The sequence below is a fragment of the Harpia harpyja genome, chromosome 13 (assembly GCF_026419915.1).
Source record: "Harpia harpyja isolate bHarHar1 chromosome 13, bHarHar1 primary haplotype, whole genome shotgun sequence".
Classification (NCBI taxonomy): Eukaryota; Metazoa; Chordata; class Aves; order Accipitriformes; family Accipitridae; genus Harpia; species Harpia harpyja.
This window is the reverse complement of record NC_068952.1, coordinates 11,766,384-11,783,834: the sequence shown is the minus strand read 5'-3', so window position 1 is coordinate 11,783,834 and position 17,451 is coordinate 11,766,384. Positions and strand designations below refer to the sequence as shown.

Genomic DNA, 17,451 nt, shown 5'->3' with positions numbered 1-17,451 from the left:
CTTTTCGACGAAGAGTTTGATATTCAGGCGCCCGTCACGCAGCGGGGGCTGGCAGGGCACGGTACGGCACGGCGGGCCGGGACCCGCAGCCCCACGCCGGGCGGCTGCGGGCGAAGGAGCTCAGCCTGCGCCGCCTGGCTCTGGTGATCCGGGCCGCCCGGCAGGGGGCGCCTCCCGTCAGCGTCTCCGCCGGTCACGGCTCGTCCCGCCCCCCCGAGCCCCGCCCCTCTTTGTTGCGGCCGCCAATAGGAGCGCGCCGAGGGCGGGGGGGCGGCCGGTAGCGTGGTAACGCGGCGGCATGGAGCGCGGCGCGGGGCGCGTCCCCAGCGCGGCTGGGGCCGGGCCGGGGCGAGCGGGCGCCCGCCGCTAGGGAGGGGGCCGTCCCCGCGCCCAGCCTCCTCCGCAGGCACGTAATACACACACATACATATATACACTACGTATACAGAGAGAGAGGGCCCGGGCGGCGGCGAGGCCTCGGGGCACCTCCCGACAGCGGTCCCCGCGGCGCGCCCGGGCTCGGGCATGGCCGCGGGGCCATGACGGGCGCGGCGGCGGGCGGCGGCGGCTCCGGGAGCACCCGCCGCGCGGCGGTCGGCAAGGCGGGGGGCCGGTCGCGGAGCGCCCAGCCGCGGGCGGCGGGCGGCGGCGGGAGCGGCGGCGGCTCGGAGGAGGAGGAGCAGCGGGACGGCGGGTCGCTCTTCCTGGTGAACAAGAGCGGCTTCCCCCTGGACGGGCAGACCTGGGAGCGGATGTGGGGGCACGTGGAGCGGGTGCACCCCGATGGCGGCGCCGTGGCGGCGGCCATCCGGAGCGCCGCCCGCCTGGCTCGGGTAAGGCGAAGCCGCCCCCCCCCTTAAAAAAAGAGGGGCTGCCGCAAAGCCCCAGGGCAGACGTCCCGCGGCTGCCCGGTTTTGTGGGCGTGGAGGGGACGCGCAAGGGCCGGGCAGGAGGGCGTCGCGGCTCGGCCCCGAGGATGCTCTCGGCCCCTGCCCTCTGCAAGGGGCAGCAAGGGGAAGGCGGGAGCGTCTGCTGTTCGAAAATAGACAAAACGGGTATGGTGCCGCGGGATGCTTAGGAGTTGGAGTTGGTGCCTTGGGAAACAAGGAGAAAGAAAATTATTTTCTTATCTTGGAGAGGAGGAAGCGGGAAACAAGAAAAAAAGAAATCTTCAGAGATTGAATGAAGCGCTTTGTGCAATTTAAAGCACATTTTGCCCAGCTCTCTGGAACACAGGCATTTCTTAAAACACAGCCTTGCTCCTGAAATGTAATAAGGGATTTAAAACTCAGACGTTTCATTTCCAGTACATGGAAAGATTCTAGATGCTTTTGTCTTGTATGTTCCTTGGTACAAGCTCCAAACAGCTCTGCCTGACCCAAGTCTTTTTCCTCCAGCCAGCAAATAAAATGTTGTTGTCTGCTGATGTTCCAAGGCTTCTCACCACTGCGCTGCATTACTGATCGCAGTCTTGAATGCTGTCAGCTTTGGCAGACTTTGAGCTTGATTCACTCCTCCCACCAAGCAGCATTAATCTGAGCTGACCGCTGAAGCCAGTGTTGATTCACACCCCTGTGCATGCTGGGGTGAGAGATGGTTGGACTGGTGTTGTCACCGTCCTGGTTGTCAGTGATATGTATGCTTGTTCTTTACGTGGGGTAGAAAGGAAAAATTCTGTGCATGGAGCGGTTGAAAGCATAGTGAGTAGGGCGTCTTGCAAAGGTGCTTGTCAAATGAGATGCAGGCTGAAAAGGCCTTTCATCTCTCTTCTGTAATGTTTAGTTCAGCGTAAGTGCAAAAGGGGCAATCTCTTTCTCTCCATTCCCTTGCTTCCCTCGTGCCGGCACCAGCCTTTGTTTGGATGGGGGAGCAGATTCAGCTAAAGAATAATCTGGTTATGCTGGGTTTGCTTGTAGTTCCTTGATGTGGTTCATCTCATAGTTGCAGAAGCGCTTGAGGTAGAAGTGAAGGGGCAGGGGCAAGGCAGAACTTCTTGTTTCAGCAGCATGACCAGCTTACACTAGTCTAAATGGCCTGCAGATCTGTTTGGTGTTAAGAGATGGCAAAACACACGCTGGACTTGATTTCCTTCCCTTACTTCCCAGCTCCAAAGCACATAACTTTTACTGGTGATACCCGTAGTGACTGACAAAGCATCAGGTGAGAGACATGCCAGTGGCTCCAATGTGCCGACACGCTGCCTGCCGGAGTGCCCCAGAGAGCATTGCACGTGGCTTCTTCCTCAGTGCTGAAGCATGAGGTTGACTCGGTGTGGCATGTGCTGAAGCTGGGTATGAGGAAAAATATTTTGAAATCTGCTTGGCTAAGTCATCTGATGTTAGCTACTAGTGGCTGATCAGTGGAGGGTGCTGTAAGAGTTGTCCTGCGTTCCTCCTGCACTGTCTGGCAGCAAACTCCCTGTTGTAGTGGTTAACTTCTTCAAGGGTAGAAGGGCCTGGTGTTCCCTGTGACTAATTCTTGCTGGCTAAGCCTGGGACCTCTGGGGTCAGAGGGTAGTTTGAGGACCACCTGGTCCTTATTAAGGCCAACACATCTCAGGTGAGCAAGTGAAGGTTAGGAGCAGGTTGGTTTGCTGCAAAGTGGTAGTGGGTTGCTAAGGTTGTGATGGTAATTTCTGGGTTTGAGTAGGAATGTGAGGGAAAGTTGTTCCTTAAATGATGGTACAGCTTTTTTAATTGGCTTGTGCTGCTGGGTATGTGGCACCCTGCAAAAGACCAGGTAGTGCTGATGAGGAGTGATGAGAGAAACTCATGCCTGTGAGAAGATGGCTTGTAATCTGCTTGCATTGGTAGTTGATGGAGGCTGAGCAACTGGTGTGTGCAGCTGCTCCATTTTTGCATCTGATCTGTTCTTAATCCCTGGTGATGGGAGAGAGTTTTCATCCCCTCCGCAAGAAGCTCCACTTGATGGCTCTAATCATCTTGGTATTAGTGTCAGCGATCATACATGCAGGGTAGTAAGTAGCTTCTTACTGTATTGGCAAGGTTGTCCTTACTGGAACAAATGGAAACCGCAGGACTGCGTCTCTCCCGGGAGGAAGACTCCTCACAAAAAAACCAGCTTGTCTGCAAGGGGGGCAATTTTGGAACCTGAGGGGTCCCTTGGTTGCACCCCACGTGCCTGACTTTTAGCTTGAGCTCTGGGAAGGGTGCGGGCTCCAGGTTTGGAAGGGCTGTGCAGTCCTTTATGTGGTCTGTGATCTTGGAGATACTTGTAGATCTTAATGAATTGAACCTCTCACTAGCTTTGAGGGTTCTAGACTGCCAGCTTCATCCGTGCTAGGTAACAGCATACTTGCAGGGCAAGCTAGCAGAAAATTACTTTCTGGTCATTAAATGAGACACAGTGTAGTCGGGCAAGATGAGTTTCACACAGGATGTCTGTGGTGAACTGAGACTACAGTGTTTCCAGCCAGAGGATGACGGTCTCCAGCTCTGCCACAAGGTCTTGTGCTGCAGCGGCTCTGCTGTCTCTGGAGCTGCCATTGCTTGGAAATACTAATACAGGGTCAAGGCCTTTCAACTGCCTGGTCTCTGAATTTAACTGGCTTTACAAATTCATGGTGTGTAGTGCTGTGTCTGCATTTTCTCTTGGCGGCTCTGGCCTCCCGCTACAAACCCTCGTCGGCTCCTCGCTGCTGAGCTGGGATGTGCACGGGTAGCTGGAGGGCTGCAGCCTCAACCGCAACAATGTCGCGCTTTTCTTTGCTGTGGTATCATGCAGCCCTGGCTTCTGCTCTGTGCTGGCTGGGCGCCCAGGATCGGTGCTCCTGCAGCCAGGGCAGAAATCTGGGGGATGAAAAAATGGGGTTTGTTTGGAGGCAGTGGGAGTGGCGGGTGGCTGTCCGCTGCCTGGCCTGGCTGGTGGCATGGTGCCATGTACTGCCCACCCGGCACTGGAAAGAGGAGAGCAGTGTGCTGTCCTCCGTGGGGGAAGACCGATGGCCGCTTCTTCTCCACGTTGCCCGAGATCTGAAGGGCCTTGGGCCTCCTGGCTTGGCAGGTCTGCCGAGGTAACTTTGACAGGTGATGGGATATGTGACAGCTGTTGGCAAAACCCTGGTTCTCTTTACCCAAGTGACCCCGGTGGCTGACACGATCATCCTCCACCTTGGAGATGGGGAAGCACGGGTGAGGGTGGCCGCATCCCTCCGCACAGCAAGGGCTGCATCCCTCCGCACTGATGAGGTCCCTATGGGATGCTGTCCTGTCCTGCAGCTGGGCAGGGGCCTCCATTTTATGGAGGGCTGGGAAAGGGGTGCTATCCTCCCCAGCCGCTCTGCAGCAGCCAGGCCTCTCACTGGCTGGGACTCTCATTGCCTTGGCATGTTGTGTCGTGTAAGTGCAATGCGTGCACCTACAGTTTCTTTATCTATGAAGAAAGGGAGTGTTTATATCGGAGCAGAAATGACCAGCCCTGGAAGGATTTGACAGGCCTGCCTTGATTCCCTCTTTCAGCCACTTGCTGCTCCTGAAACTCAAGCCCTGTCTGGTGCGTTGAGTCCAGGCCTGCCTTAGTGCCAGGAGGGACAGGTGAATAATTCGTCCAGGCCAAAGGGGCCAGGGGTGGAAGGAACTTGTGAAACAGAAAAATTGCCTCTAATGAAGAGCTTAGGTGTGGAAATTGTGATTAAGAAGCACTAATGAGTCTGTCTTGTAACTCCCACTTGTGAAGAGAGAAAACCCGTGTACATGTGCTGGTTGTCTCCCATGTGGCGCTGGGGATGGCAGCAGCGAGCTGGAGGCCTGGACATATGTCTGCTTGCCACGCCACTTAAAACACATTTCTGTGCGCCAGTAATGTATGAGTCTGTATTTTGGTTTTTTTCCCTTCTCTGAGGTGTACTTACAATTTGACTGTAGTAATTAGGTACATGTAGTAAATGCTGGGTTTTGGTCATCTTGGGATTATTGGCTCTTGCTCTCTGAAAGCAAGCACACAATCCCTCCATCTTACTGGAGGTGAGAAGCAGAGAAGAAAGCCTGTGGTGGAGATGGCCCCATATGGCCTGAACTTGCTTTTTTTTATCTGTAATTGCTGACTTGAAAAGTGATCTTCAAACTATTGTAATGACGTCATGGGCCCGCAGATGCCACACACTTTCCTTTGTGCTTTGCGTCACAGCTGCCCAAGTTGCTGGTTCCTGAATTTGGGTCTGCATTAGTATTTAAATAAACTGTTTCCTCCACTACATTGGTGAGAATTGTACTAGCTTATTTTTAGCCACGCTGCCCACTTTAACACCTGCTGACCCTATATTTTGCAGTCTTGCCCCTAAAATAAGGGGACTTGGGACAAGGCCATGCCCCTTTCCTGCATGGTTACAGGCTCAGGAGCCATGTAGCTGAGGGGATTAAATATGGATTGAGGGCCTGGTTTCTTCAAAGTGCTTAGGCACAAGCAGATGTCTTATGGGATTTTGGAAAAATCCCATTATGTTGCCAGTCTATATCTTTAAGTGTCTTAATATCATTAAATATCTGGGTCTCAGGTGGTCTTCTAGGTACCGTGTGCCTCCTGCCCAGCAAGTGTGCTGCTGACAAGTGGCAGATGGGAAATTATGCAGCCCAGGATCCTTGTCTCCTTTTATCTTTCTCTTGTGGTAGAGGAAACCAAAAATTAGACTTGAAATGGCTTTCTGGGGGAGGGAGGACAGCAGAACCAGCTCTGGGACTCTGCTCATCCAAACTGCCCTGTGCTAGAGGGGAGAAAAGGGAAGCATTGGCCTTCTGCACTGGACTGCTTGCCCTTGTAGGGTGGTGTTTGAGGGACAGCAGTGGCCGTGGCAAGCAGCCTGCTGTGATGGGGGCCTGCCCTGGCCTCTCCATGCCAGCAGGGATGAGGCTGGCTCTGGTGCGTGGCAGCCCTCATTGTCAGCGGGCTGACTTTGCTGATGCTTGAGTTCACGGGGGGTTTAAGCCATCTGTGCTGCCGCGTTGTGTTGCACTAAGCACATGCCGCTGCCCAAGTAAATCACTTATCCGCTCTGCAGGGAGCGGTAACTGTCTAACCTATTTATCTTTTTTTTTTGTGTCCAGCCCTCAGTGCCACCAGTGCCAAACTACAAGCTCTCCATGTCGATCCCAGAATGGCTCCAGGCAATACAGACCTACATGAAGATGCTGCAGTATCCTTCTCCAGCACGCAGTCTCTGAAGAGAAGTCTGGCTTGTGCCTGGCATGAATTAACAGGGGCTTTACCAAAGCACTAGCTGGTTTCAAGGGCTTGGGATCATTCGGGGGTGAAAGGACGCCTCTAAGGATTTGTGATAGCACCTGCAGCACTGAGCTTGTCACAGCAGTCCTCTGGGAGATGTAATTAACTTTAAATGATACTGAAGAATTTAACTGAAGTGATGTTGGTGGGAGTAGAAATGCTTATTTTGAAGTTGGTTTATGAGGATATTATGATCAGATGGTGATGCCTAGAGAAATAATATGGCATCTTGTCGTAAAGCAACTAAGGGAGAGCCGGTGTTGTGGCAAACCCTTTCTCCCTCTGCCCTGGCAGTCCCTGCGGGCTCCCTGAGTACTGCGTACGTGCTTAGCTTGCAGGGAGTGTTTGTCATTGGGATGGGGGCACAAGCAGCTGTCCTGACCCTGAGGTGGGCAGGCTTGCCTGTGGCACAGGAGCTGACCAAAGGAATTGTCCCCTTCTGGATGTCCCACCTTGCTTTAGGGCTTCATCAGAGATGTACACATCTATCCAGCCTCCCTATCGCTGCCCCATGCCCAATACCTGACCATTTCCATTGCTGACAGACCATGTTGGGGGAGATGGTTGCTGGTCCAGATGCTGCTCTTCTTTCGGTTTTCCTTTTTTGTAAACTCTCCCTTTGTGTGTGTGTGCATGTGTGTGTAGGGGGAAGCAGTGGGGATGAGGAATGAATGTAAAGTCCTGGTAAGGATTAAGAAAGGATATGGGTGGCAGCTGGAAGAGCATCCAAAAATAGCTGGCCTGGTTAGCCTGCTGGGGAGTAGTGGTTGGGATCAAGGCAGCAGCAGGGGTTGGAGCCGCAGCAGCTGCTCTGGGAAGGGAGGCTGGGGCCAGCCTGCTCTGCAGGGGGATGGCATATTTCTCTTCTGCCTGTTGGCTGCTTGGGCAGGACGAGAGGCTCAGTGGGGTTGTACTGGAGAGGAGACCATGTCACACAGAGCTCCAAAAATTGTATCCCCCTGCTCCCCACTGTGGTTTTGAAATCCTGCACTCTGCTATGTAGCAGGAGCAGGCCTTAGGCATGGGGTTTGGATCTGTGTTCAGAAAAGATTCAAAGTGGGCTGGGGAACAGGGTCTGGGCTTCCTCTGAGGGCTAAAAGAGTCTATGCTTTGTTCAGAGCACTCTGAAATAGCCTCATGAATTAGGTTTTGAAGGTAGGAGGGAAGCAAAGCCTCGTTTCTGGAGAACTCTGAACTCTAATTGAAGTCAGTTCAGAGCATCCTGGTGAGAGCTGGAGTTTTTATTTAGACCATGGTTATACAGCCAGCAGCTGTGCTATTTATGCCTCGCAAGGTACCCTTTGCCTCCATGGGGTCACCTGTTTCTGCCTGGTATCACCGCCACAGTTTTGCTGGCATGAATGTTCTTGTGGCCATGTTGGGAACTAGGCTGGGGAACAGATTCAACTGGAAAAATAACCTAGCAAAATTAAGTGGATGGTGTGATTTTTGTTGTTGTTGTTGTTGAGGCGGACGGTTTGTGTTGTTTTTACTGGACAGATTGGTTTCCTGATCCGATTTACTGCATTACTGCTTGAACAGCTAAGCTCAAGGAGCAGGGAAGAGGCTGCTTTTGGTGATGCTGCTGCTGCTGCTGCTGCATGGTAGTTTGCACTCCTAGGCAAGTGGTGCTGAGGTTTGGTTGATGGGTGACTGTCTGCTGGCATCCTTTGTGATTAACTTCTCTCCTATGCTCATAGTGTTAACTAATGTTCTTGAGTTGCATCTAGCTGGTTATTTCCATTTCAAGTGCATTGTGGTTTTTAGGGAATGATTTATATTTCCTAGGTGTAAATGGATGCACCTGTAGTGCTTTTGGTTTACAGGTCATACGTGAGCTATGTGGCTGACTGAGTCAAAAACTTATAACGGAAGTAAGTTCTTTCAAACCATGAACGATGTTGATTGGTTTGGGTAGACTATAAAAGCTTTCTCTTGCCCAAATGAGAGACTTCTTTTCAAACTTGTAACCTAATAGTGAGTGGGACCTAGAGGAAAAGAGAATTCATAACCCTCAAATGCCAAATTTAAGTGTTGTTTTAGACAAACAACCTTTTTGCTTGACTCCACCTAATGCTGGTTAATATGTCATATAAAAAGAAAGTGAAAAAATTGCTTTATTTCACATGCCAGGGTTTCATCTCTGTTGAGAGTCAGTAGTTTTTACTACTTGTTTTATGTTTCAACAGGAAATCAGAACTGAAATTTACCTTTTGAGCATTGTTATTTTATTGTTTGACTGTTCAAGTCGCTTTCCTTTAACACACAAAATTCAGATACAATCACACGGGAACACAGTTCTTCGAGATTAGAAAAACCAGACCTCTAAGTGGGTAAGTGTCTCAGGAAGTGGTCTAGCGCTCTTGTCCTACATCATGGCAGATGATCACCTTGGGCATTTAAGCACTGTAGCACCACAGCATGGGAGGGCTGTCTCCTCCATGCTATGGCTCCTTTGGCAGGGCCAAAACTGTGTATGTTGCTGCCTTTGCAAGGAGGGTCCCAGCTTGCTGCGAGGTGGCAAATGGACCCATTGAGAGCCAACGGGGGGAAGGGCTGGTCTTGCTCAGCAGCTGCATGGGAGCTGCATAGCTACAGTCCAAAGCTGAATGCACAGGGCTGGGAAAACTCTCAGTTCTTGCTTGTTGGTGTTGGGTTGGGAGGGCTGGGCTGCTTTTATGGAAACTATGTAAGTCCTGATACTCTGATTGATGCAGTAATGCCCTTTGCTGATGGTTGGAAGAGATCAGCTGTGCAAAACGCTGCAGGAATTTTGATGTCTCGGACGCAGTCCTTTCCCCTGGGGGATCACAATGGACCTTTAAAGTCATGGCTGTGCTTCTCCCATTGCCACTTATCTTGCTGTTCCTTCCACGTGGTGAACTGTAGCACTGGTTGGGATGAGCTGTGCAATACAAGTACGAACATGTGCACAGGGAGCCTGGCAACAGAGGGCTGGGATCCCTTGCATGTAAGAACTGCATCATACTTAGGACAGCACTTCAATAGGACCCAGTAAATTAGCAGGTTAGGGTGGGAAGTGATGTTGACAACATAATGCTTTTATATTAGGGTGAAATTTAGATAAGCAGAATATAATTACTCCTGTAGACTGGCCTGTCTCTAGTTCTCCCCAGCTGTCTGTCATTAATCTAATGGTCCATCACTGTAAATTCCAGTTACCATCCCAGCTCTGTGCTTCCGGTTTTCATCTTGCTGACAGCAATCTTTCCCAGTTCCTTTCTCTATGTAATGTTCATTGCACCAGTGGAACTAGTTTAGAAGAAATCTTGTGCCTTGAATGATAGATGGGTTTACAGAAGCTTAAACCAATTTTCAGGCTGGTCACTCATTTTTAAATTTGTCCCATTACTTTTTTCCAAGGAAGTGGAGGATGAAAAAGAATTATGCTCAGCACTCACCACTTGAAAGGTCAGCGTCCTCCTGGGCTGGATGAAAGCCTGGCTTATGAGGATGGTACTCTTTCCTGGAAGGGAGCCAATATAGTGCTCGCAGCTGGAGATGTACCCATGGCTTTGGATCCTAAGTGATGCCATTTCCTCTATTTATCTGCCTTAGTGTTTGCTTGGGGACTCATGTCTGACTTCTCTCCTTGTCCTGTTGCTCTTAGGACTCCTGTGGGTGGCTTGGCGTGTGCTGGCAGGGCTTTTGCAGAGTTAAGGAAAGTACACCTGGAAATGATCCAACCCCTTGGGGCAGCTGCTTCCAGCTTGCCAGGCACAGTTGCCTGCACCTGGTCTATGCTGGACTTGCACAGTGTTAAGACCTGTGCTGCTTTGCTCCTTGACCTGATGGATGGGAATGCTAGGAGTAGCGGAGCTGTTAGGAGCACACTTACAGAGCTGCCCAGATCCTGTTGTACTGCAGCGTGACTCGAGCGCTTGCCCTGTCTTGGTTTCTCCAACTTTGAGAAGGGGAATAATGCATTGATAATGTTGAGGTGTCCCTGAAGGCTTTCCTTCACCTGGGGTGTGTGGCTGTTCATAACAGCTGAGGATATCTTCTCTTGCAGTTGTCCTTGGTCATTTGTTTTCCTGCTCCCAGGCCAGTTTTCATCGGAGCTGAAAAATTGCCTACGCCTGCAAGTTTTTTCCTGGGAGGTGTGTTCCACTTTGCAAGAAATCTGTTTCCAGTGTGGCAACAACAGGCCTCTTGTTCTGAGGTGACAAGCGCTGCTCTGAGCAAGTTTCTGTGGTGTGAAAGGCCTTGCTTACTGCAAGACAAAGTGTGTGTTTGCAAGTTGATTGGGCAAGATGCTGAGTGCCTCCAATTGCCACTGGCTCTTGAAAGTTGAGGCTGTTCCCAGAGCCGTGATTTATTGATATTAAACATATTGCTTATTTCATAATATGAGGGCTCAAAGCTAATGAAAGTATTACGAGATCTTTGGCAGCCTCTTTTTAAGAGAGCAGTAGCTGGACACAAAGAAGCTGAGCACTAGATGGAAATTGAATATTCATAAATTCATGTGAAAGTGTACTAAAGCAGCTGGGGCATATTAATGAGTTTTTCTATTATGGAGGGAAGACTAGATATTATAGAGATTTACTGTCAGCATGGGTGTGATGCATGAGAAAATAAAAATGCATGGCTGTGCTTAGGAAGAAGAACATAAATTATCTATAGGAACTCATAATATTAAAGGACATGGGCTTGCTATAATTCAGTATTTACAATCTTTCTTTTAGCTATCAACTTACTTCTAGACTGCCAGACGCCCTGTGGATTTGTCTAGACTCCAGATAACACTTTTGAAAATGTTAGATTTCTGTTGGCGTAGCTGTGTGAGTCGGGGTGGTAGAGATGTGATTCTGTAAACTGTGTGTGGTGTTCCTGTTTTACTGGCAAACTGTGTCTGAAAATGTGTCTGTGTCTAACCTTGCATGAGTTGGCTGTATTCGCACAAAATCCAGGTTTACAGGTGTAGCTACATCCACTGTAGGAGCGCTTTGCTAATAGAGTATACAGGTATCCTGACCTGGGATGGTGTCATTCACATAGGCTTTGTGATGTACCCTTTTGTACTAGGTAGGTAAAGGGCACCCTGTGGAGTTCAGCTCTACTGATCCATGGTACCTGTGTGTGCATGCAATACAAGTGTTTAAGACACCAATAGGACCGGTTTTCCTTTTCCTGTACAGGTTTATGCTGGCAAAACCTCTATTACAGCTTTTGTTGGTACAGCTGGTCTGATGAAAAATGGTACCTTTTACTGAAGCAGCCATTCTTTAGAACTTCCAAGCTTAGATTATGTAAGAGCTTTAGAAAAAATCTGTATTTCTGGATATCTAGTAATATCTGGAACTGTGAATTCAATGCCAACAAGCTTTTATTACTGGCTTTACAAGGAGCAATAAGCCCTTTGCAAGCTTCTGTTCTAGGATGCAGGCATGAGCCACAATGAGGAATAAATATCTTTGTCCTCCACAGAGTATCTGGGGAGGGTGTAGATAGGTGTGGTATTGTGCTGTTCCCTCCAGTTAAGTGCCAGCCGATCAGTGGACCTACAACTGAAGCAAAAACTGATGTTTGGGTAGGTTCTGGGGGCTCTGAGAAATTACAGCTCAGAAGCTGCTCTGTGAAGATGGAGAGACATTCAGTGACTGCAGATATAATGGGTAATCAATCGCAATAAAAGAGTGTGATAGAAGCAGTCATGTGGGAACGATGCAACCAAATAATAGCGAAGGGGGGGGACGGAGAATAATACTGTTTCAACACACCATGTTATTAAGGAACCATGATGGGGCTATAAAGGCAAATGGGCTCATACCATTTGCAGACAATAGACTGCAGAAGGCATTTGAACATCTGCTTCTCTCTCGCACAAAGGGAGAATGTTACAGATATGGTGCTACGTTCAGCATGTGGTAGAAGTGCTTTTGCTATTGAAACAAACTGGTTTTGAGAAGATTCATGGGAGCAGTAGCAGCTCTGTTGTTTTCTCTCCTTTTAATCCTATTGATGCCTTTCACTTATCTCTTGGATTCATTGGGAAGAATAAGACTTCCAGGAGCCTTAGAAAAACTTGGGAGAGGGAGATTTTATGGACCTCATGCAAGTACAGGGGCCTGGGGAAGGAGAAGTTTGTGGAAAATGTACTGGAGGATCTCACTAATACAAATTTTATTGAAGTCTGTAGGAGTGTTTCTGGTGAAGGTAATGAGCAACCTCTCCTCCTAAACATGGCCATCTCTGTAGTGACTCCAGTGTGATGGGTGCCAGCTGGTGAGATTCTCCAGTTTTGGGTATGCTAAAATGTTTGAAGCTTTTTCTAACCTGTATATGAAATTGGGTGCCCTAGTGAAAAATCTGGGAGTGAAAGGAATTCATGGTTCTCATGAGATGTTTGCAGACACTGCTATTTTAAACAGTAAACATCCTAAAAAGGCAAAACCAACTCCTCTATGGGCCCTCTCTTACTGCAGAAAGCAAGGGAGATAATCCAGGTGGGCTCCTGAAAATGTTGAAAGAAATTTTGAGTCAATTAATAAGGAAGTATCACCATTTGCCAAGGACTAGATCTCAAGGGAGGAGCATGCAGCCAGGTCCCTTTGGCTACGTTTGTTAGAGGCAGAAGTGTTCACCGTGGTTTGGAATAGAGATCTGCCTGGCAGGCTTTAGATAGTGGTGTAAATGCCGCAAAGAGGGGAGCTGCATGATGCTTATTTTTGACTGTAGCAGTCTCCCTCGAGTTACTGGAAGAGATGGGCTGCCCCCCATGCTCACTGGGGTCTGTGGAGAGGGTGGCTTTGGGCTAGTTCCCAGCTATCTGTGATATGAGTACTGTATTAGCCATATATGTGGACTCTTTTCAGATAACTGGAAAGATTTAAAGAAAATCCCAGAAACAAACCCTGCTCAGGCAGAGAGTCGAAATGCTTGATGCTGTTTTTTAATTGTTTTCTGCCTTAAATCTTCATTCACAAGTTTAACTGTGCAGACTTTCTGGTCATAATTAACAACTGAGACAGCATGGTAAGAATTTAGGAGTGAAAGAAAATAGAGAAAGGTCAAGTCAAAGAGTGCTTGTAATGAGTTATTTTCAAATAAGCTGGATGCTCCACCATTTGTCCTAGATCACTTGGAGAACTGACAAGCAACCTGCAAATCATTAATACTTCTGTTAGAGAGTGTGGAGAGGATAGGAGCTCTTGCTGGAAACTGGGGAAGGCAAAGATACCAGCCTTTAAAAAAAATAAGGGAAAAGATAAGTCTAGGAACTTTTTGAGTTTATGTGCGGTTTCAGGGTAATAGTTTGGCACAGTTTGTTTCTGATAATTTCCTTCTATGAGAGTGTAAGAGCTTTTGTCAATCAGGAGGAGTTGTGGACGTGATAATCTTTGCTTTACTATGGCTTTGGCAGCCTCCAGATTAGGCAGGGACCTTGAGTCTAAATAAAACTATTTAATATAAGGAGCCAACCTGGTGGAAAGCAGCGCTTAGAAAGTGGTACTTATCCAATAGCTTGCTCTTGCCTAGCAGAGTTTGTCAGTTGAGGTGTGCAATCTCTGTCCCAGGTCAATGTTTTTTCATTAATGGTGTGGATAAGACTAATTGTTTGTTAATAGATGTGCTTTGCAGTCCAGGGTGGACAAGGTGACAAGGCTTCACAAGGTGGAATTGGGATTCAGAGTGATCTCGAAGGGTAGGAGAGAGCTGGGCTGGAACAAACAGGAGGTAATCTTGTAAGGGCAAATTCAGAGGAGGGTTTTGGGAATAGCCAGCTGTGGGAATACACTGTGGAGAAAGAAAGGCTAGTTTTGCAAAGAAGGAGCTGATCTTCAAAAACAAACAAAACAAAAACCCCAACCAAAGAAAAAACCCATTTGTTGTGGGTCAACAGGGAAAAAGCCAACAGCACACTGGGGTGGTCACAAAAATACACTGAAAGTTGGATTCAGAAGGAAATTGGTTTGTTTGTATTGTGGTGTGGTGGGCTTAGCTGAAGGACCATGAGATGCGAGTCAGTTGAAGAGAGTCCAAAAGGAAAGCAACAAACATTGCCCAAGGTCTAGAAAATATGACCTAAGGGGGAAGCTTTGGGGTGAGAGAGGGAGGGATTAAAAAAACCCAAAAAACCAAAAAACTGTGTCTGCTTTCTCATGTTTACAGAGGAGAGGGTAGGTTACAGCCTGTTGCATATACAAATGTCCGTTTCAAGAGGAGAGATAATAAATGGTCTTCATGCTTGTAGTGGGTTGACCCTGGCTGGATGCCAGGTGCCCACCAAAGCCGCTCTATCACTCCCCCTTCTTAACTGGACAGGGGGAAGAAAATATAACCAAAGGCTCGTGGGTCAAGATAAGGACAGTTTAATAAACTGAAAGCCAAGGTCGCGCGCGAAAGCAAAGAAAAACAAATGATATTATTCTCTACTTCCCATCAGCAGGCGATGTCTAGCCACTTCCTGGGAAGCAGGGCTTCAGTACGCGTAGTGGTTGCTCCTGAAGACAAAAAATGCCCCCCTTCCGTCTCCCTTTACTTAGCTTTTATATCTGAGCTGACGTCATATGGTATGGAATATCTGTTTGGTTAGTTTAGGTCAGCTGTCCTGGTTATGTCCCCTCCCAAGATCTCGCCCTGCCCCAGCCTGCCATTGAGGGGGGGGCAAAAATGTTGGAGAGACAGCCTTGATGCTGTGCCAGCACTGCTCAGCAGTAGCCAAAACACTGGTGTGTTATCAACACCTTTCTAGCTACTGATGCAGAGCACAGTGCTATGAGGGCTGCTATGGGGAGTATTAACTCCATCTCAGCCAGACCCAATACAATGCTCACTGTGGATAGCAGAAATAGCTTCTGCTTTAAATTGCAAAAAAGGAAAGATTTAGTTTAAACATTAGGCGACCTTCTTGGATGCAAGGTTAAGTATAGGATATATAACTGGTGGGTTCCCAAGCCTTCGAGAAACCAGTTAAAAGTAGGTTGGAAAATAGTCTGTGTGGAGTGATTTAGATTTGGCTAATGCTACCTTGAGCAGCACAGTGGCTTGGGGATTCTCCAAAAGCTCTGCTTCCGACGCAAACACGGGGTTTAAGGCCATGCTTTGTCTCAAGCTTGTTAAATGCAGAAGAAAAACTCTCAGTGGTTATTGAACTGGGTCATCCGCGTAAAACCTGTAGTCTGTGCTGTAAATGCAGAGAAAAAGCAAACTGTTTGCAGAGTATTCCCCAGGACTCTGGGATGGATGTGTGTGAGGGTGCAACCTGCCCTGTGGGTGCAGATGGATGCCTGTTTGCTGATCACTGGTGATGCCTCCTGACTGATGCTACCTTCGCACAGATCCTCATCACTGTCACGGTCCAGAGGCTGTGGCTGTCTCTGAGCTGCCAGGTCCTGGGTGACCGCTGAGCACCTGCTGCCACTCCTGGACCTGGGTGCTTTGAGCAAGTGGTGGGACAGGAGGGCTTCCTGGGGTCCCTTCTGAGCCCAGCTATCCAATGACACTATGTAAAGAGGAGGGAGGTCTGCCGCTAGCCTCAGAAGGGACAGCTGTGGTACCCATGCAGTAGTGGGCAGCATGTTTTTAAGCAAGCAAAATGTCTTTCCTGTTTGATTTGAATCTGTCTTAATAACCATATAGTGTCCTGGAGAGGTGTGCTTCAGAACCAACACGTATGTGGCTTGCAAACAGAGTGCATGTTAAATACAACTTAGTATTTAAATAGTGTGAGTGTTGCTGTGACAGGTAAGTTGGTAGTAATTTGACTGCTCATTTAGGCCAATTACTTTGAAGACTCCCTCCCTGGCTGTGGAGCCATTAATGTTATCTCTGTGCTGACAATACCTTGAAAGCATGACAGCAGTGAGCTTATAAAAGCAGGTGTTAAGAGACCTGATGCTGCACGTGGTGACAAGGCAGCTCCAGTGTGGTTACTGTGTTTGCCTGCTGGCAGCAGGGTCAGTGTAGGTGTAGACTTGAGGAGGAGATGGCGGCCCTGTCCCTTAGACCATGTGAACCAGGCATACACCACACTAAACGCCTTCAAGCTGAATAGCTTTACAACTTGAGCTTTTTCCTGCTTGTGATGCACATTCATAATCAGCTGTGACTTTTTTTTTTGTTTTCAACTCCCCTGGAGTTAGAAGATAGGAAATTCAATGGATTGTCTTGTTCACGGATACCTCCCATGCATCATCTGCATGTAATACTTCTCCGTATGGAGATGGGGCTTTCGTAGAATCATGGAATGGTTTGGGTTGGAAGGGACCTTAAAGACCATCTAGTTCCAACCCCCCAGCCATGGGCAGGGACACCTTCCACTAGACCAGGTTGCTCAAAGCCCCATCCAACCTGGCCTTGAACACTTCTGGGGATGGGGCATCCACCACTTCTCTGGGCAACCTGTTCCAGTGTTTCACCACTCTTGCAGTAAAGAATTTCTTCCTAATATCTAATCTAAATCTACCTTCTTTCAGTTTAAAACCATTACCCCTCATCCTATCACTACACTCTGTGTTACAGTCCCTCCCCATCTTTCCTGTAGGCCCCCTTTAAGTACTGGATGGCTGCTATAAGGTTTCCCTGGAGCCTTGACTTCTCCAGGCTAAGCAACCTCAACTCTCTCTGCCTATCCTCGTAGGGGAGGTGCTCTAGCCCCCTGATAATCTTTGTGGCCTTCCTCTGGACCCGCTTGAGCAGGTCCCTGTCTTTCTTACGCTGGGGGCCCCACAGCTGAACACAGTACTCCAGCACTGAGGAGCCACTGTGGGGGATGAAGGGGCCCCATTGTGCGCCCTCGCCGGAGCTGCTCTGTGCTTCCAGCAGTGGGGTTTCTGTGGCTGATTGTGAGTGTGTAGGAGGCAGGCTAACTCTAATTTGTCTTCTGTACTGCAGGCAGAGTGTAAAGGGCGGTTGTTTACAAATGAAAAGATAATTTCTAGCTTGGATAAATGGGACGTGGAATGGCTGTGACAGGCTGTAATAGCGGTGAAAGCTGTATTGCCATTTGCACTCAATACGAAGCTTAAAATGCATAAGGTGGGTAAATTAGAAAGTGGGGAAAACAGACTAGTATTTTCAGATGCATATTTTCATCATCTTCTCTAATACAAATATTTTTATCACTTCATGTCATGTTTTCCTAGAGTAGGGATCTGTTTACAAAGCTTCTCAGGGAAAGGATATGGATAGAGAAGACTTCAAAATAGAAGTCAGCCTTTGGTTTGGTTTTTAGCTTCTTTTTTCTTT

The 17,451-nt window shown here is 48.6% G+C and overlaps 1 protein-coding gene across 2 annotated transcripts in view; it reads left to right on the top strand.

The window, feature by feature from the left end:
• The first annotated feature begins 286 nt into the window (after window positions 1-286).
• The window catches only part of VASH2 (vasohibin 2), a 38,487-nt gene continuing 21,322 nt past the window's right edge, over window positions 287-17,451 (top strand). Inside the window, exons 1-3 of one of the 2 annotated variants that reach the window (XM_052806052.1) lie at window positions 287-833; window positions 6,060-6,148; window positions 8,514-8,570. In XM_052806052.1, coding sequence (XP_052662012.1) covers window positions 540-833; window positions 6,060-6,148; window positions 8,514-8,570 — 440 coding nt within the window. In that variant the 5' untranslated portion in view covers window positions 287-539. The remainder of the gene's footprint in view (window positions 834-6,059; window positions 6,149-8,513; window positions 8,571-17,451) is intronic. The other variant, XM_052806053.1, reaches the window with a different exon arrangement.